This window comes from Corythoichthys intestinalis, chromosome 3 (assembly GCF_030265065.1).
Source record: "Corythoichthys intestinalis isolate RoL2023-P3 chromosome 3, ASM3026506v1, whole genome shotgun sequence".
NCBI lineage: Eukaryota > Metazoa > Chordata > Actinopteri > Syngnathiformes > Syngnathidae > Corythoichthys > Corythoichthys intestinalis.
In genome coordinates, this window is record NC_080397.1 from 26,203,983 (window position 1) to 26,225,166 (window position 21,184).

Sequence of the window (21,184 nt, forward strand, 5' to 3'; positions counted from 1 at the left end):
GCAGAGTAACGCGTAAATGCCCCAAACCCAAAAGGAAGTGTACTGAAACCAATAGAAGTAGGCCAAAAATTTAGAGGAAGTGACCAATAAATGCACCAAAATCAACGGGAAGTTACAGTACCTGATATCACCAGAGGGTGACCAATAGGAAGTCAACCAAAATCGACAAGAAGAGACCCAGCAATGCCCCAAAATAAGCAGAAAGTGACCTATTATAGCCCAAAAATCATTTGAAACTAATCAGTGCAACACCATTAAAAAGTCTTGAAGGGAGCATGTCTGTATAGGCTGGCTTGACATTTTACTATAGCTGGAAATGTTGACAGGGAATTTTTTTCCCCGAAAGATGATGGGCGCCAAGGGACTGCTTCACGCCACAGAGGTGGCCATCCTTAACGCCAACTACATGGCCAAGAGGCTGGAGGGACACTACAAGATTCTCTTCAGAGGAGCCAAAGGTACCTTTGTTGCTTTGGTGCCCATGAAAACTCCATCATGCCTAAATTTACATATAACAAATATACATCAAAAAGCATTGGGCAATACATCACACACCCTAAATCAATTGCCAGCCAATCTCAGGGCAGAAGGATCAAAACAACGATACACACGTACACCCATATCCAGAGAAAAGCCATGCAGGCAACCTGCAAATTCCACACACCTTGACCCCGGAACTGTGAGGCAGATATGCTCAACACTTGTCCACCGTGCCACCTACATAAATACTATCCTATAGAAAATTAAATGAACAAAAATACAGAATTAGATGAAAATCCTGAACTAAAAAAATCATGAAAGAATAAAATACAGAAAATTAATTTTAAAAAGTATACAAATTTTGTAACAATAGGTATCTATTTTGGGGGGAGGGGGTGTCTGAATTAAAAAAAAAAAAAAAAATTGTATTTCATATTCTGGGTCGTTTTTATTTATTAGACTCTAACAGAGTGGACACTAACAGACATTTGATGGTAAAGTTAGCCCACAGCCTAGCTTTGCTAACATAATGACTAGCTAACATGACTTGATGAGAAATCTATAATTTTACAAGTAAACCTTTTGAAATTATTCATTTCCTTGATATATAGCTTCAACAGAGTGGACACGTTAGGATCTACCACACTGAATGTATTTCATAAACTTGCAAGATCAGATTTTTAAAGGAGGTAAAAAACAAAATTGCTTACCACAGTTGAATTTCCCGGCACTGGTGTGATGTCATCGCAGAAGAGTGATGTCATTTATAAATGAGGACATTTCTTAAATGGACACGAAAACAAATTAACAGAGTGGACAGTGACACTGGGGACGAACAGAAACCCTTTTTTTTTTTTTTTTTTTAATTAAATAATATATTCTAATTCAAAAACAACACATGATTAAATATAGTTTACCCAGGAAAATAAAATCATCACAACTATTTGGGACTTTTTTCCCCCTACTTTTTCTACTTTTTTCTATATTAGTTATTTTATGGACTGAATTTGAATGAAACACACTGTGGACACAGCGAAATTTAATAACCTTTTACCAGAAAAAAATATAAAAAAATAGAATTAAGGAGCCTTTGAATTTATAATGGATGACAATTGATAATATATATATTAGAGGTGTCAAACGATTAAAATTTTTAATCGAGTTAATTACAGCTTAAAAATGAATCGCAATTCAAACCATCTATAAAATATGCCATATTTTTCTGTAAATTATTGTTGGAATGGAAAGATAAGACACAAGATGGATATATACATTCAACATACGGTACATAAGGACTGTATTTGTTTATTATAACAATAAATCAACAAGATGGCATTAACATTATTAACATTCTGTTAAAGCGATCCATGGATTGAAAGACTTGTAGTTCTTAAAAGAAAAATGTTAGTACAATTTATAAACATTTTATATTAAAACCCCTCTTAATGTTTTCGTTTTAATGAAATTTGTGAAATTTTCCAATCAAAAAATAAACTAGTAGCCCGCCATTGTTGATGTCAATAATTACTTACACAATGCTCATGGGTGCTGAAGCCTATAAAATCAGTTGCACCCAAGCGCCAGCAGAGGGCGGCAAAACTCTGAAAAACACAAAAAGTACACCTTTCACTGTGCTATCATTTTAATCTGTTTGAGCTGGGCATTTGTGCGTTAATTGCGTCAAATATTTTAACGGGATTAATTTTAAAAATTAATTACCGCTCGTTAACGCGATAATTTTGACAGCCCTAATATATATATATATATATATATATATATATATATATATATATATATATTTTTTTTTTTTTTTTTTTAAGTGGAATGGGTATCTGTCCAACTTTAGTGAAAATACAACTGAATTCATACTGGGGACACAAATGGCACCCCAATAAAAAATAAATAAATAAATAAAAAAGACCCTACATATTTGTCTGTATTATCATGTACTCCTACTGCTTTTCGGCATACTGTATATATTAATAAAGGGTGACCCCCCAAAAACCAGGCCACAAATTTGGATAGGTGTCATTTATTTATTTATTTATTTATTTATTTTGTCGGAATAAAAAGAGACTGTAGTAGACTCCTGTATTTGATTTTTTTTTAAGAACATCATATTAAAAATAAACTACTTTTAGCTCTTTTTATACTGAAAAAAATCCAGAAATGACACCTATCCAAATTTGGGGCATGGTTTGTATTTTTTTGGAGTGTTTGTTTATCCGCCTCTCCCGGTCCAAATGGATTGGACGTCAAGTGCCGTCGACGGCAGCATGCGCATTAACTTATTCGGCCAAAAATAAACTGGTCCGGCCCAAGTGAGATCTAATCGCCATGAATGTGGCCCATGAACCAAAATGAGTTTGACACCCGTTCTAATGTATGCTTTGATTTAATTGTCAAATCAAACACTAAGAAAGGAAACTGGAGTCATTTGTTTGTTGTCACAGCTATCAAAATGACGACCTTTTTTGTCCATAGGCTTCGTGGCGCACGAGTTCATCCTGGACGTCAGGCCCTTCAAGAAAACTGCCAACGTGGAGGCCGTGGACGTAGCCAAGAGGCTCCAAGATTACGGTGAGTTATCGGCACCTTTTAGTGACGTCTGCTATAAATGATAGGGTTTTATTTTTTTGTCAGGCTTCCACGCGCCCACCATGTCATGGCCGGTGGCGGGAACACTGATGATCGAGCCCACCGAGTCGGAGGACAAAGCGGAGATGGACCGTTTCTGCGACGCCCTGCTGGGCATCCGGCAGGAGATCGCCGAAATCGAGGAGGGCAGGATGGACTCGCGCGTCAACCCGCTCAAGGTTAGTTTCAGCGATGACGCCGTAGCCCGGACGAACGACCGGAGTCTCACCCGGCGTTTGCCATTGCAGATGTCACCTCACTCGCTGGCCTGCGTCTCCTCGTCCACCTGGGACAGACCTTACTCCAGAGAGTTTGCCGCATTCCCCTTGGTTAGTTTTCTTTCTCCATTTTGGGACTACGGGGAATTACGATGTCTTTGACCTACGTTGCGACTATACAACGCCCGTGCCTCGTCCGCCATGAAGTCCCCTTCAACATAGCGTTTGTCTGTATTTGTACGCCAGGAGTTTCTTTGCCTATCCTGGCTTGATTATTCCATATAGACACCACAAGTAACCACCACATATCAATCTGGGATAGATCCAATCGAGACCCATTTCATGGGAGGAACGTTCAAAAAATATACCGGCTGCCGAATGGACGATGGCTCTACACACTCACACAGAGCACTCACGAAAACATCTTTTCCTGTCAACTTTTTTTTTTTTTTGGGTGACGTTCTTTGTTCCCCTTTTAAATAGAAAATTGAGTGTTAATTTTTAATTGGGATTTTGACATAAGTATCTACAAAAAGTGATTGGGAAGCAGACAGTCGCTTCCCAGTCCCATCTGCAGCTCCTACCTCTTTACCCTGATTGGCTCGCTATCAGAAGGCGACCAATCCACATGAAGCTACAGTAGGGTGTGTCAGTTCGCAGAAGAGCAGAACACCGTTTCCCGTAGAGAAAAGCTTTTTGTAATGTTCTTTCCTCTTCTTTCAATGAGGAAATGAAGTGAATTTATGAACCTCAGAAATTGAACTACAGTGGCACATCAAAATACGAAATGTATTCTGGAGTGGCTTTTGTACCATAATTTTTTCCCTTACCGTGTTTTACATGTAAATCGTTCTGAGCTAAACTAAAACACCACATTTAATTTGCTATCATGTCCTGATTGCGGTCTTTATTTCTCCATAGAGTTAAAAAATCTATGTTATGAAGTCTATGCTTTGTCACCCCCTAGACCAGGGGTCTCCAAACCGGTCCTCGAGGGGCGTTGTTGGTCCTGGTTTTTGTTCATACTGATCAAGCACAGACCTTTTAACCAATGTGGTTGTACTGAAACAAGCACCATCTGACTGCAATCAACTGATTACACTTATAAAACACCAGATTGGTGAAAAGGTGGTCTTGTTTTGTTGGAGTGAAATCCTGCACCCACTGCGGCCCGATGTGGTATAGTTTGGAGACCACTGCCCTAGACGCTGAAGCATAACTAGTTTGTTATGCTCATTCTACAGACATTCTCACATGACTACTCCAGCTCATGGCAAGCACGGAGTGCTAAAGATGAGCCAACTTTGGCAGCGATTGCTTGCTGTTTCATTTAGCTATTTGTTATGTACATGAAACAAAAGAACAATATGAGCATTGTTTAGCATATTTTGGTATATTTTGTTTGTTTACATATACCTGTATAGTCAAACGTAGTTGTGGTGTTAGGAGTTAGACTTCCATTGGCCAGCATGCAATGGGATTACCCATTAGGCCATGTTATTTACAAGAACGTATACACTACACTGCGCAATTGGCAATGAAAACAAAATTGTTCATTTAACGTTTGAGCATGATTTTCACACCTAGTCTGCTTATTAGAATATTAAACAACACAGTAGTTACATTATTGCAATGCTGCTTACGGAAATGATCAAGTACTGTACGTATTATCTTGCGTATGCTGAAACATTTTTCGTAACATGAAACAGGGGAAAAGAAAAACTTCTAAATACTTTTCGGAAAATGAATTTTTCGTGCACAAAAGATTTTGTATCTCAAGGTACCACTGTATCTACAAAAGCTGCTTCACGCTCCAACATTACTGTATATTCAAGCAGATAGTTGCTTCCCTGTCACGTTTGCAGCTCAAACCTATTTCTCCTGATTGGCTGGAGCATCAGATGACCGGGGGGAAGTGGTTGAGGTTTTTGAGGTACCGCATGATGGATCAATCAATCAGAAAGTACCAACTTGCTTGCAAGGCAAATCTGCCTCATTGGCCCTCCTCCCCCCCACATGATGGCCCCAAAGATGAAAGCTGGGTCTTCTATGGTCAGCAAAAAGCATAGAAATACCATGGAAACGAATGACTAGACACTGATGCACATCGGTAAAGATATGCTGCGTTCAGAACAAAGTTAAGCTGTTGAGCGAAAACTCGTTGACAAACAGTTTTGTGGTCACACAGACCTTAGGTCACCGACACTCAAAGTCAAACAACTTCCGGTTCACGTAATTTAAATAAGGGTCACATGTATGTGTCAGGTTGCAGTGCTGATGTACCGAGTGTTTTGTTTTCTGGGCTGCTGTCTGACTAGTGAAAGTGAGAGGGGTTGGTTTTGTTTGGACTGGCAGCGAATGAAAGAAAGTGCATTCCCTCCCAGTTCAAACAGATTGGAAGTCTACCACTGACAAACTAATTTTAATTCACAGTAGGATGTTTGCACATTTTATGATTGGACTTCAATCATTGTCGATGGCACTGAAAGAATTAAAAATAAAAAAGACTATTAACCAGAAACATGAATATTTTTGTCACCTCTTTTCTTTTGCAGCCTTTCATCCGGCCCGAGACCAAATTCTGGCCGACCATCTCTCGAATCGACGACATCTATGGCGATCAGCACCTGGTGTGCACCTGCCCCCCTATGGAAGTCTACGAGTCCCCGTATGAGGAGAAGAGGGCCTCCTCATAGGCCTTTTCCGCTCCTTAAGTCCAGAAAAAGTCCTCAAATCGTCATGAAAAGTCACATTTGGACATTGGAATCTTTTTTGCTTCTTTCAATAACTTTCAAATACGGAAGCGTATTGCTCCCATACCAATTTTTTTTTTTTTTTACACAAGTTATGTCTTCACATTCTATCATGTAAAAATGTGATACGATTATGTAAAAACATAACAGAAAAATTGGATTACCACGTAATGACCTGATAACACATGTAAAAAAGTGCTATCACATCGAAACGTGATAAATGTCATGTAAAAATGTTATAACTATCACGTGAAAATGTGATTAGCTTGTAAAAAGGTGATCCTATTGTGTAAAAACATGATAACTAGCATGTTTAAATGTGACAACTATGTTATAACGGGGTAACTATCACGTAACATTGTGATTGTTAGCATGTGAAAAAGTGATCATGTAAAATCAACATAAAAATTGGGTCATCATGCAAAAACGTGATAACTCATGTGATCCGGGATAGTTAACATGTTGAAATGTGATAACTACCATGTGAAAATGTGATCATTGACATGTAAAAATGTGACAATATAATGTAAAAACAACTTTAAAATGTGCTAACTATGCAAAAACTAGCTATCATGTTAAAACGGGATATGTGGTACAAATGTGATTCGCATGTAAAAATGGGATTGTATTATGTCAATACGTAACGTAAAAATTCTAATATGTAAAAACGTGCTAACGACGTAAAAACAAATATGAAATTAAAATGTGCCAGCTATCATGTTAAAACCTATTATGTAAAAACGTGCGATGTCATAAAAACTCTTGTAAAAATGTGCTATCAGATTATCACATAAACATCTTATCATGTAAAAATGTGATACGTGAGGTTTTTATTTTGTATGTGGCAGCAATACGCTTCCATATTCAAAGGGACCAAAGGTGCAACAGTTTTTGTCTTTGAAAAACAAAATCCATCGCACCCAACAACTTTGACATTTGTCCAGAACGACAATTGTTTTTTTCCTTGTGCCTCCCTTGTTGCTGCCTTGACCTTCCCTTGTTTTTGCTCCTAAGATAACATGATCTTGTATTAGCCTGCTTCATTTCATTGTTTTATCATCTCAATTTGATATAGTCTTCCTTAAGTTTGAGACCTTTCACGTACCTCCAAACACAGTACAACTGGACTACTGCCATGTGTTTCAATGGTTACTACCTAACCTCCATTTTTTTTTTTTTTTTTTTTTTTGCTAAGAAAACCAAATTATTAAATGAGACTCATGTTTTAAATGTCTTTCTGTTGGCTGATCATTTCACTACGTGAATATACAATAAATCGACGCTGTCCTGATATGCAAAATATCTATTCATCAAACGGTAAATCAAAATAAGGTCAGTCCTTTTTCTAGCCGGATGCATTTTATTGCCACGATTGTGTGTTAAAACTTTGGCTTCCTTGATTTTGGCGATGCAATATGCTGTGACATGACATGCTTTTTTTATTGCCATCTGAGTATGTTTGTTCTTCATTTGAGTGAGCAAAGAGAAGTGTTTTCAATCCATTAATGAGGCATGTGGGGCCGAAGCCCGCCTCCATAGACGACACAGACCCGGCCAGTAGTAGTTGAATTACAAGGCTGCAGTACACGTACTACACATACTTGTAGTACAAGTATACGCAAGTACACAAACTTGTACACGTTTTTGTAGGATATGTACTTGTTGTTATGAGCGCTGGAAAACTAATTTCCGTGAGGGAACCCTCCCAAGGGATTAATAAAGTGCATTGATTGATTGTAAAAGAAAGTACATGAAAGTACACAACTTTGTACAAGTACATGCAAGTGCACATACATACTTGTAGTACAAGCACTTGCCTGTAGTTAAAGTACACGTAAGTAAACCACTTTGGATAAGTACACACACTTGTAGCATAAGTACGTCCTTGTACTACAAATATACTCAAGAACACCTACTTGTAGTACAAGTCCATACAAGTACGAGTACTTGTCGTTTATGTACACATACTTGTAGTACTAGTGCACGATGTATTTGCATATCCTTGCCTTATTTTTGTAACATTAGTTTAAAATGCCTATGACAGCAAAAAGCATGCTTATTTCATATTTCACGCAGTATTTTATGCTCCTGAATGAAATGGACCGCTTGAATGTGTGTGGAAGCGATTGCTTTATTTATTAAATGTTTTATTTGCCATGAAAATGAGTGACTTCTGGCTCCAGTCTCGGGTTGAGGATCACAAGGGTCAGCATTTCACAATACAGCATTGCTTTATAACATGCAGATGGACTGCGGATTCAGCCGATTTTGTGGATTAATTAGTTTATTTTTCGTATCACGTCAGCCAAATGTACTGCAGGGTTTTGTTGCTGCACCAGGGAGAGGCGTGTGAGCCTTTTTGGGTTTTAAAAAGTTCCCGTTCATCCCGAGATTGGCCAAAACAAGTCCAACAACTGTGGGACCATTGGACTTACGAGGAAGCGAGTAAACATCGTGTTTTGTATTATGTCAAATACTGGGATGATGGCACACGTTTTAATATGGAGATGGCTTGCATTTTGTGGCCGACAATGCTCCATGTCCACAGAGAATGCCACTCGGCTGACGACCGGCGGCTTGTCGCACACACCCCTCGGTCCTCTTCGCGTGCCCGCCGGGAGAGCACTATACTCGGCTTATGCTCGTGCGGTTCTCCATATCATCCAGACCTCTATCCCCCTCTATCCTCTCTGTGCGCCCGGCAATAGACCACTATCCTTGGGTTGGGCTCGGGCAGCTACGCGCTCCTGTGACGTCGGCCGGTTTGTCCGGTGGTCATTCTCCAGCTGCTTCCCCTAGCAAACGAGCTCTCCTGCCCACAGCAGGGCGACGACGAGCTGTAACTCGCTCGCCGCCGGGGGAGTTGCCCATCTGTGAAGACAATCGACAACCCCGCCACCGTGTGATATAATCCGGGTTAGTTTTGTGTGATTTTTCACTTGGAAAGGCGAGTATAAGACTTGGAAACGCCGCTCAGTTCGTGTTAGCATGTCGGCTAATTTTCATGCATCCTGGTTTGTCTCCGTATCCAGGGGAGGGAAATGACAAAAGCCGGACCAACTCTGGTAGCATAAAACATCGTTCGGGAGGTGCAAGGAAGTCGACAGTTTTGACCATTATGGAGTAATTTTGCCATGTCGTACTAAATAAATTTATTTTTAATACTTCATATTCCATTTTGCACAAGAATGTTATTTGTCATGACCATACCATTTATTTAACAAGTGGGGAAAAATACTTAGATAAAAAGAATATCCTGTAAAAATATTGGAGAGACTGAAACAATGACATTTTGCTGCTCTCTTCGTCGCATTTTCCTTGTTCTGAATAATTCCCCCTCAATGGGCCGAATTCTAAATCAGATGAAATCGTGACCCTGCTGACGTCATGCTCCAGCTGGCGACGCTCGAGCCCTATTATGACAGGCAAGGGCTAGACGGCAGATTAAAAGACTAATTTCTCGTCATGTGGGCTTTGTCAAATTATTGTATATAGTCGAATCGTCTCAAAATATAATTCTAATTCACATAATAATGCTATTTCAGATTTTTTTTATGCTGTCACAGGCACTTTAAGAAGTCTACAGGTGACAAGTATGACCCCGGTGGCTTAAAAAAATGATATTTATGGTCACACGTACCGATGTTTCTCAGGTTGCTGGAGCCAAATGACCTTGCGCTTCCCCTCCACCATCAAGCTGCATGCCTTCAGAAGTACTAAGCTAGTAGGGGCAAAGGCATCAGTGCACTTTAATGCATTTTTGTAAAGGTTGCTTGGTCTTCCTGACAAATATGCTGAGTATGCTTGTTTGTTTCACTCCTAGAAGCAATAAAAGACAATAATTTACCCCAAAGCAATACATGGCACCAGTATATTAGAATAAGAAAAAAAAAAATCTGTATTTATGTACACAACTTTATACGGTTCGTGTCTATACATTTACATTGAACTCATTGGCTGCTATTGACGGCGCTGGACATCCAGTCCATTTGGATGAATGGATTGGACGTTTAGCTCAGTCAGTGGCGGTGAAACATAATGCCAGCCAGGTGGAGAAACACGTAGTGGTGGCTAGCCCAGCTAGCGCACGCAGAGGAACGATGTGCTTACATGTTGAAATAAAGTCTTCTTAGTCCAGAATCTGGCAACAAAGAAAATATTTAAGCGTCTGTATTTTGGACGAGTCATCAGTTTTCCTTTCCGCCCGTCTCCGGCGGGCTGTCCGCTTAATCAGCATCCCGGAGCAGGTCAATACGCAGGCCCAGCTCGTTGAAAGACGGACGCAGGCCGGATTGATTGTCCCAGCACTCCACCATGATCTCGTACATCTGCGCACAATCGTTGGTGGTGACGTCAACGCTCGTTGCATTTGAAAGTGGGAAAATTAAAATGACACTTTCCACAATGCACACTAGACATTTTACCTTCATTGCAGATACCTCAAATTTTCTGCTATGTATGTTAGGTTTTGCGTAGTTATTTAATAAATTAAGATTTCTGTTTGTTCTTGTCAAACATCATTTGTGCGTGTGTGTTTAACCCCTTTATGCCTGAATTTACATTTAATAAATATACATAAAACATTGGAGGAATACATAAGTACTAAGGGTGTAACTGTTCAAGTGTGTATGGAACTGTTTTGGTTTTGCATTTCGGTTCAGTGATGTTTTATTATATTGTTTCCCCTCATAAAATTTATTATTAGCGGTAGCTAATCGCTATGTGCGGAACCAGCTATGGGAATTGCGGCCGGCGGGATACGCTATACCTGATGGCAGCGCAAGAAACACTTTTTGGCTTCCCCATTAAACTTACCAACGGACAAAGGCAGATGGATGAATCCAAAGTTCTATCGACACTGCCACACGGATATTAGAACCCACTTAATACAGCAAAATCCAACAAAGAACGTTTAACTTTTAAGTAACAAAATCAGATATTGTCACTGCAACCAGATATGTGGATATGTTCATCTCTCAACAAACAAAAAAATAAAAAAGTTAAACTTAGATAATTACATTTGTCATTTTCAGGTTCTTGCTCCTAAGGATTCAATGCTTACACTTTTACTTGTTTATTCATGATTTTATAATTTTTATAATTGTTTAATTTGTTTTATTTCAGGAACTCAGCATGGCATTTATTTGAAACATCACCCAAAAACGGTCACTATTATTCATTTACACAATTTTACATTTTTTTAAAAAGTACCGTATTTTTCGGACTATAAGTCGCGTTTTTTTTCATATTTTGGCTGGGGGTGCGACTTATACTCAGGAGCGACTTATGTGTGGAATTATTAACACATTATGATATAATTTCACATGTTATTTTGGTGTTTTGCAGTGACACTGATGGTTTTGTGAAGGTGTTAGCATGTTCTTATGCTATAGTTATCTAAATAACTCTTTATAGCTATGGCCACGTTCGTGTTCTGCCTTTGGCTGTGTATGTTCAATTGTATTATTGACTTTTTTATCTTGAAATGGCTGCATTTAGTTTGTGGCGCTTTCACGCCCACGTGAGGGCGCACTGGCGCTTGTTTACGTGACATGCCAGAAGAAGACGGACAGCTACGTAGCTCTGAGTGAGTTGAGTGGGCGAGTTAGCTAGAGAGAATAGACCGCTGCGAACCTACTTTCATTGTTTATGCTTTTAAATCATCTCTACAGAGGCAACGCCTGCGTGTATCATCTTTTCTGTTGTTGTTGTGTGTTTTCCACCCGCGATCGGACACTTAGAGCCAGTTGTGTGTTTTTTTTTAACGATGTGCTAATGATAGCGAACGCATGCTAACCTGTTACTTATTGCTAATAGTACCTAATTATCATTTATTTACGTTGATGCGAACCTGTTTTCTATCGAGGACCAAATTGATTCAGCAAATTATACGGACGTCCAGCATTGTCTTTTGGGAGTTCGCCGTATAGCCACGACCGAGCCTTAACGTAGGACAGTATATTCACATTTCGTTGTTCATACACTGTACACTGTACATTTATTTAGCATGTTGTTCTCTATTGTATTTTTATATTAAATTGCCTTTCAAGATGACATGTCTGTTCTATGTGTTGGATTTTATCAAGTAAATTTCCCCCCAAAAATCGACTTATACTCCGGTGCGACTTGTATATGTTTTTTTTCTCTTCGTTGGGCATTTTATGGCTGGATCGACTTATACTCAGGAGCGACTTGTAGTCCGAAAAATACGGTATTTTATTCCTGCTTTTTTGTACTGAAATTGAACAGAACTAAGCACTTAAAAAAACAAAACAAAATTACATTTTAGTATAGCAAAAATACACAAAAATAGTACTAATACAAAAATACAACTGAAATTTAGAAAATCCCCAAATAAAAAAGGAGCACTTCAAATGGTTTGGAAAGTCCAAACCATCAAAAATTGCACATATTGGAAACAGCGGAACCGCGATGAAAAATGTTCTCCTGCCGTGACAGATTTGGCTCTTACCTCGGTCGGACAGAGGACGGGCTGCGGCAGCCTGCTGCCCGACTTGAGGAGCTCCATTAGGTGGTACACGATCAACTGGCCCTGCTTATCGTTGCCCATCATCGACATGAATATCTGACATGGAGAAGAAAAACGAGGACGCGTGATTATTGAGAAGTGATCGCAGGGCGGGCGTGCGACTGGCGGCTTACGGCTGGAGGGCTGCAATTCTTCTCGCTGTGGGTGAATAGCTCGTAGATCACCACTCCGAAGCTCCAAACGTCCGACGCCACGGAGAACCTGCTTTCCCCCAACGACTCGGGAGCGTACCAAAAGATGGGGCTCTCTCCGGGCTCCTTGACCATGTAGTATTCCTTGTCCTGAGGGAGAACTTTGGTCAAGCCGAAGTCGCCAATCTTCACCCGTTGCTCGCTTTCCACTAGGATGTTGCGCGTGGCCAAATCGCGATGAATGTAGCGCTTGCTGGACAGGTATTCCATGCCCTGCGAGAAGGAAACATGAGAATGAAGCTTGCCGCAGTGGCCTTTTAGTGGCTGGCGGTGGCTTTCTTTAGGGACCTTGCAGATCTGTGAAGTGTAGCGCATCAGCTTCCTGTGGTCCATTCTCTCCTTGTTTTTCACCAGGTAGTCTCGCAAGCTTCCAAAGGGAAGGTATTCCATGATCAGCCGCAAATTGCATCGGCCTGCCCGGAGGAAAATGGTAAATCTCGGTACAGGATTTTTGTTTTAGTTGTCATTTTGGTCATGCAATTTTTTTTGTAATTGTGGTGCACATTATGTTTTTCTGAGTAATTTGTTTTTTGGTATGGTTTTTAGTCTGACTTTTAGACAGTTTGTTGGTCATTGGCATTTTTAGTAGAGTTGATAATAATGGCCGATAAAAGCATTTAAAATAATATCCGAAAACATTTCAGCAACATTTCGTTTCAGTTTCTGGTTATAGCAGGGGTGTCCAAACTTTTTGCAAAGGGGGCCAGATTTGGTGTGGTAAAAATGTGGGGGGCCAACCTTGGCTGACGTCCTTTACGTAGAACAATATATTTAAGCAAATTTTAGCAAGCCATTCTGTGTGTCACATTTGCTTTATTATTATTATTTTTTTTTATTAATGATTCAACAATCTCGCAACTAGCCTTTGTGACGTTCTCTTTTGACTCTCGGGATCTTGCGAAATACTGCTGCTGTGAAATTAAACTACCTTCAAGTGGCTTCAATTTCTCGCTGCGTATCTTGCCTGTAATCTTGACGTACATGTCAGCGTGTCTTGTTTGGTAATATCGCCTCACATTGAACTCTTTAAAAACAGCAACTGTCGCTTTGCAAATGAGGCAGACACAGTTGTTGCGTATTTTAGTGAAGAAATAGTCCAATTTCCACCTATTCTTGAAGCGTCGGCCGTTGCTGTCAACTTTTTGTTGTTGTTGTTGCCATTTTAGAAAATTGGTCAAGGGTCACACGGGGTAAGGTTGCTTAGACGGCTGCTGCCTTTTAGTGGGTGAATGAGGAGCAGCATTTAATGTGTAAGCAGTACTGCTGACCAATTTAATAAATCTGTGTGCGGGCCAGACATTATTGATCTTATGACGGAGGCTGGGGGCCGGATGAAATTTGACCACGGGCCGCATTTGCCCCCGGGCCGCACTTTGGACATGTGTGGGTTATAGGTTAATACAGGGACCCCCAACTACCGGGCTGGGGACCGGTACGTGGTGCAATTGCTACCGGGCCGCAGGGAAATAGTAATTATTTGTTGACGACTGCTAGCCTGGAACTCTAGACTCACCGCTGTTCCAGCTATAGAGTCTGGCGATTGTTCCGCGGATCAAATTCCCAAGGAGGAGCAAGCCACAGCAAACAGATAGCGGAGTGGACCAATCAGCAATGTGCGGACGTGACGTTGGTAAAGCGATAAGAAACTCTAGCGCGAGGACGTAAACATATGAGGAGAGCGGAGAACGGAGAAGTTTATTCAACAAGGCAAGCGCGAGACAGACTGTTGGTTTTAACGACTCAATGTGTTTTTGGTCATTTAAGACTGAATTTACAGCAGATAGGAACATATTCTCGGCTCTCCCGTTCGCCATCTGCGTTGTTGTGGAGACGACTTCCGACGCGCAAGAGTGACATTGCTTGTTAAGAACACGTCACGCAAATAAACAAATCTGATTGCAAGGAGGTTTTCGTTCGGGCACAAGAAGCCAATAAGGAGCTGGGTCCCAGACTCTATAGCTGGAACAGCGGTGTGTCTGGAGTTCCAGGCTAGACGACTGCAGTCTAGGCTGTGCCTCTTGACTAATCCAAGTAGAGATTTGTGTATGTCGCCCTCTAGTGGTTGGACGCCATTACTGGGGTGTTTGCAAAGCTATAGCAGCCCAGCGTCAGTCAATATATACAGTAACGTTAGCTGCTGTTGGCTGCGTGCTGCTATATTCACCAACCTTGGCCAGAACTTATTCAAAATTGTGGATTTAAAGTACCACAAAAATAAGAACTGTAACCTGATTAAAGTTCTAAATCATTTTTCCAAATAATGGTTTAGTAAAAACGCATAGTTTTGAGTATGGGAGCAGTCAGAGAGGTCCACTAGTAAGAGTCACCAAACTTGGCCACGCAGCGCACATGTAAATAGAGCGGTTTTAAGATCAAGAGACTTTATCTTATTTAATATTTATTTTTAAACAAGGTCCTGGAACAAATTAACTTCTTACGTAGAGGTACCACTGTATTTTGATTCTATGTTTTGGTTGTGGTATTTTTGGGGGATTGTGGTGCGGTTGTGTTTTTGTGAGTGATTTTTGTCATGATTTTTGGTTGATACTTTTAGCTGTGCGTTTTAGACCGAGTTTAATGATCATTATTTTTTGGGGGTCATATTTCTGTTCTAGTTTTGGTTGTGGTATTTTTAGAGGTTCATAGAGTTGTTGCTTTTCAGGGTGATTTTTGGTCATGATTTTGGATATTTTTGATGTTGAGTTTTGGTCAGGAGTTTGATGCTATGGTCATATCATTTCTGCGTTTTGGTAGTGTAAGTTGTTTGAGATCATAGTGCGTTTCAGTTTTTGTGAGTGATTTTTGGTCATAGTTTTTGGTCCAATTTTATATTGTTTGTTTTATTTGATTGTCATGATTTGTTGGGGGTCACTTTTTACTAGTTGTGAGTTTTAGCATCTTGATACTTGTGCGTTTTTTTTGTTGAGTTTTGTATGGGCAGGATTTTGTGCGATTATAGATTTAGGGCTGAATTTCGATGTTTTTTTGTTTTGTTTTTTTGTGTGTGTGTCTTTTTTTTTGGTGCGCCTACCAGCACTGTAGCAGACGCCTTTGTATTTGACAATGTTGTCGTGTTGCAGAGACTTGAGGATGTCGATCTCGCGTTCGAAGTCGCGAATATGCTCTGCTGTGCTGTGTTGAAGCTTTTTCACCGCCACCACCTCGCCCGTGTTGTCCTGCAGGGGGTCATAGCGGCACATCTCCACACTGCCAAAGTTACCCTGAAATACAGCGTCAAGGTAGATTTGTGGTTTGAACTATTTCAGTACTGCTAATGCTGGACATCCAACTGTGTGGCGTCCATTCGTCATTCTGCTGTGAATGGAAATGAGTTTATCACTAGTAGATGTCTGATCCATTTGAAGTGGGAGGGTGGCAGTTAATGAACGTTCATTCATTTGCTGCCAACCGTTCAACTTAAAATGGATTAGAAGTAAGCCTGAACGATATATTGTTTAAACATCGCCATTGTGATGTGCGCATGCACAATAGTCCCATCACAAGGACGTGCAAGTTTTTTTGTTTGTTTTTTTATCCCACAAACTTCATGCGCTCGCATAGCCTCCCTCCCTCCCCCAGATCTTTGTTCATTAGTCACTGTGGCCCTCGCTTATTAAAGTTAACGATGTTGACAGATGGTTGTCTTGTATCTTACCAGAGAAGCTGACTTTACATGCGCCTCATACGTCAATCTTTGTTTAACTTGTTAAATAGTTGCTGCGCAAGGAAGCGTGCGCTGGAATGAATGTGTGTGTGTCGAGACGTTTGAGGCAGCCGGACATGCTATGTTGTGGCAATAAACGCTAGAAGTGATCTTGATGAATTTTTAATTTCTACATGTCACTCCAGGAATCCCAGCCAAGGTATGTAAACAGAAGCATTTAATAAAGCCAAGCATTTTTCTACTACAGTACTTTTTTCTTGTTTAAAAATTATTCGGTGGGAGAGTAATGTTTAAAACTGATCATAATTATTACATTTGAAGTGCTTAAACACAATTTATTAAAATATATGATAACATATATATAAATGTTTTTAAAACATACTTTGGGAAAAAAAGTGAAAAAACATGTCTTATATGTATCTCTTTCTAATGCTGAATCTGAATAAATACAATGAACACACACCAAAAAAAAATAAAAATAAAAAATAAAAAAAGGGGGGGATGCATTACTTTGCGGTTTTTTACTTATCGCGGCGGGTTCTGGTCCCCACTAATCGGGAAAAACGAGGGATCACTGTACACTAAGGTCACTGTGAATTATCCAAAGTCTTTCCAAACACCTATTCAAGTCATCTAGTTAAAATAATTAAAAAAAATATATATATATATATATATATATATATATATTATATCGCATTATAATAACGCAATATATATCGCAAACCCCGAATAAATCGTAACAATAGTTTTTTTTCCCAATATCGTTCAGGCCTAATTGGAAGTCTATTTTTGTCAATGGCAGCCACTGAGTAAAAAGCTGACACTTTGACATTGATATAATGCTCTTTTTTAAAAAGGCTAGTTATGACTTAATTTTAGTGTCATCTGTCAATGCGTTGACTTTGATGGGAAGGTTGCCCCTACTAGCACGGACGCTCGGAGGCCATTTTGGTAGGAGAAATGAGCTTTTCATGTTTCTGCTGTGAATTGAAATGAGTTTGTCACTGATAGATGTCCGACCCATTTGAAATGGGAGGGTGGAAGCAAATGAACTCACTGCCAACCCTCCCACTTCAAATTGATTGGATGTCTAGAGGCAGTAAACAGACATTGATAGACTTTGTCATAGATAAAATGATCTTTTTCAAAATGGGTTGAGAATTGGGGGGGGGGATCATTGTAATGTCAATGCATTGACTTCAAAGGGAAAGTCACCCCAACCAACAGGGCCATGTTGATAGGAGCGATGAAAGGTTTTTTTCATGCTGATGCCGTGAATTGAAATGAGTTTGTCACTGGTAGAAATCAAATCTATTTTAAGTGGGAGAGTGGCAGCAAATGAACATCCGCTCATTAGCTGCCAGCCTTCACACTTCAAATGGATAGATGTCCATCGTAGTCAATGGGAGCTACTGAGTAAATAGCATATGCTTTCACATTGATCAAATAAAGTAGTATGACTTGATTTTAATGTTGATACTGACTTTGATGGGAATGTCACCCCTACCAACATAGCCACCCTGGGGCCATTTAAGTAGGGGCGTTGAAAGGTATTTTCTTCCTTCTGTAGAGATTTGAAATGCGTTTATCACTAGCAGACATCCAATCAATTTTAGGTGGTGGTGGGGGGGGGGGGGGGGGGGGGGGCTTCATTCATTCCCAACCCTCACACTTCAAATGGATTGGACGTCTGTTGTCGTCAATGGCAGCCACTGAGTAAATAGCAGATGATTTGCCATTGATAAAATAATCTTTAAAATGGGTTTCGAAATAATTATATAATTTCTATTTTTATTAGGGCTGTCGAAATTATCGCGTTAACGTGCGGTAATTAATTTTTTTAATTAATCACGTTAAAATATTTGACGCAATTAACGCACATGTCCCACTCAGACAGTATTCTGCCTTTTGGTAAGTTTTACAGCAACGTTTTTTGTGCTGTTTAACAGCGAACTCTTGTGGTCGCTTTGCGACATGGTTTATTGCTTTCTTGCCAGTTCAATATGGCTGCACGACCTCTCGGGCTGACGCCTACGTTGTAATGTTGTGCTTATATGATCCTTGGACAAGATTTGTCCGTAAGTATGGTTGTTGTAAAGAATGTACATATTATGTTAGTAAGCGAAATGTTCTATTTTTTGGATGAGACGCTTTTTGTTTATGTTTAGTGAACCTTTATAGCGTGCTCAGCTAACGTGGTTGCTAATGCAATGCTTGTGTACTTTTTTTTTTGTAGTTTCATTACGGTCTAAAGAGGACAATGGTTTGAGGCCATTTTATCAATAAATCAGATGAGAAAGGAAGAAGTCTGATTATTAAGGCGTCGTTCACTAGCTGTCTAGCTTTGGAAAAAGTAGACGCTTCGGAGTGAGGACAGCATAGACAGATTTAAATGACAGTAGAGTGAAATGCCCACTACAGTCCTTATGTACCGTATGTTAAATGTATATATCCATCTTGTATCTTATCTTTCCATTCCAACAAATTATTTTACAGAATATATATATAATTTACAGAAAAATATGGCATATTTTATAGATGGTTTGAATTGCGATTAATTACGTTTAATTAATTTTTAAGCTGTAATTAACTCGATTAAAAATTTTAATCGTTTGACAGCCCCTATCTAAAATTCAACAGATGAACAGGAAGTTACACATATAGTGGGGCAAATAAGAATTTAGTCAACCACTAATTGTGCAAGTTCTTCCACTTGTAAATATTAGAGAGGCCTGTAATTGTCAACATGGATAAACCTCAACCATGAGAGACAGAATGTGGAAAAAAAAACAGAAAATCACGTTGTTTGATTTTTAAAGAATTTATTTGCAAATCATGGTGAAAAATAAGTATTTGGTCAATACCAAAAGTTTATCTCAATACTTTGCTATATACCCTTTGTTGGCAATAAAGGAGCCCAAATGTTTTCTGTAACTCTTCACAAGCTTTTCACACACTGTTGCTGGTATTTTGGCCCATTCCTCCATGCAGATCTCCTCTAGAGCAGTGATGTTTTGGGCCTGTCGTTGGGCAACCCGGACTTTCAACTCCCTCCACAGATTTTCTATGGGGTTGAGATCTGGAGACTGGCTAGGCCACTCCAGGATCTTGAAATGCTTATTACGAAGCCACTCCTTTGTTGCCCTGGATGTGTGTTTGGGATCATTGTCATGCTGAAAGACCCAGCCACGTCTCATCTTCAATGCCCTTGCTGATGGAAGGAGATTTTCACTCAAAATCTCTCGATATATGGCCCCATTCATTCTTTCCTTTACACAGATCACTCGTCCTGGTCCCTATGCAGAAAAACAGCTCCAAAGCAGGATGTTTTCACCCCCATGCTTCACAGTGGGTATGGTGCAATTCAGTATTCATTTTCCTCCAAACACGAGAACCTATGTTTCTACCAAAAAGTTCTTTTTTGGTTTCATCTGACCATGACACATTCTCCCAGTCCTCTTCTGGATCATCCAAATGCTCTCTAGCAAAACGCAGACGGGCCTGGACGTGTACTTTCTTCATCAGGGGGACATGTCTGGCAGTGCAGGATTTGAGTCCCTGGCGGTGCATTGTGTTACTGATAGTAGCCTTGGTTACTGTGGTCCCAGCTCTCTGTAGGTCATTCACTAGGTCCCCCCGTGTGGTTGTGCGATTTTTGCCCACCATTCTTGTTATCATTTTGACGCCACGGGGTGAGGAGGGAGTTGAAAGTCCATGTTGCCCAACGACAGCCCCAACACATCCCTGCTCTAGAGGAGATCTGCATGGAAGCATGGGCCAAAATACCAGCAACAGTGTGTGAAAAGTTTGTGAAGAGTTACAGAAAACGTTTGGGCTCTGTTATTGCAAACAAAGGATACATAACAAAGTATTGAGATGAACTTTTGGTACTGACCAAATACTTATTTTCCACCATGATTTGCAAATAAATTCTTTAAAAATCAAACATTGTGATTTTCTGTTTTTTTATCCACATTGTGTCTCATGGTTGAGGTTTACCGATGTTGACAATTACAGGCCTCTCTAATATTTTTAAGAGGGAGAACTTGCAGAATTAGTAGTTGACTAAATACTTATTTACCCCACAGTAAATATCCCAAAGCCATGAGGATGGAACTCAAAATAAACAGGAAATGACCCATATATGCCCCAAAATCAAGAGGAAGTGACCTAGAAATGCTCTAAAACAAACAGGAAGTCGCCTAATAACCGACTTACTTTTCCGAGCTGCTGTAAAAATATGAGGTGCCTCTCTTCAAACTGGGCCGGCTCCCGACTCTCGAAGCCTCCCGTCATCCAGGCAGACGCCGTCCGGCTGGGCAGGATGTCGCCGTCCACGATCAGCTCGTAGTCTGGCCGGCACAAGGACAAAGTTGGGACCTCGCGCCGTCTACTGGGAATGGGAGGGGTTCGAGCGCATTCACCGACCTGGCGTGAAGAGGCTGTTCAGGTCTCGGATGACGGCACGAAACGTCGGTCGGGATGTCGGCTCATAGTCGGTGCAGCTGATGATCAGATTGGCCAGCTCGATCCACTTTGGTGCGGGAAGATGGTGCCGGTCCTCGTAAAACAGTCTTTTCTGGAGGGTTAGAAAAATGGAGCCGTCAAAACTCTATTTCCTGGACATGCTTTTTGTTGATTTTTTTTCTAATGAATTTTGGAGGGTTGCTCACTTGGTTTTGGCTGCAATT

General features: G+C 40.2%; 2 protein-coding genes across 3 annotated transcripts in view; one reads left to right on the forward strand and one right to left on the reverse strand.

Annotated features, from left to right (window-relative positions):
• The window catches only part of gldc (glycine dehydrogenase (decarboxylating)), a 29,203-nt gene extending 21,877 nt beyond the window's left edge, over positions 1-7,326 (forward strand). Inside the window, exons 21-25 of the mRNA XM_057831484.1 lie at positions 347-458; positions 2,965-3,060; positions 3,124-3,296; positions 3,366-3,446; positions 5,891-7,326. Of these exons, the coding sequence (XP_057687467.1) occupies positions 347-458; positions 2,965-3,060; positions 3,124-3,296; positions 3,366-3,446; positions 5,891-6,031 (603 nt within the window). The 3' untranslated portion in view covers positions 6,032-7,326. The remainder of the gene's footprint in view (positions 1-346; positions 459-2,964; positions 3,061-3,123; positions 3,297-3,365; positions 3,447-5,890) is intronic.
• The window catches only part of jak2b (Janus kinase 2b), a 57,236-nt gene continuing 42,387 nt past the window's right edge, over positions 6,336-21,184 (reverse strand). For both annotated transcript variants that reach the window (XM_057831482.1, XM_057831483.1), the window contains exons 17-23: positions 20,922-21,072; positions 20,712-20,845; positions 15,861-16,050; positions 13,118-13,242; positions 12,752-13,042; positions 12,561-12,674; positions 6,336-10,416 (exon numbers count right to left, since the gene is read on the reverse strand). In XM_057831482.1, the coding sequence (XP_057687465.1) occupies positions 10,315-10,416; positions 12,561-12,674; positions 12,752-13,042; positions 13,118-13,242; positions 15,861-16,050; positions 20,712-20,845; positions 20,922-21,072 (1,107 nt within the window). In that variant the 3' untranslated portion in view covers positions 6,336-10,314. The remainder of the gene's footprint in view (positions 10,417-12,560; positions 12,675-12,751; positions 13,043-13,117; positions 13,243-15,860; positions 16,051-20,711; positions 20,846-20,921; positions 21,073-21,184) is intronic.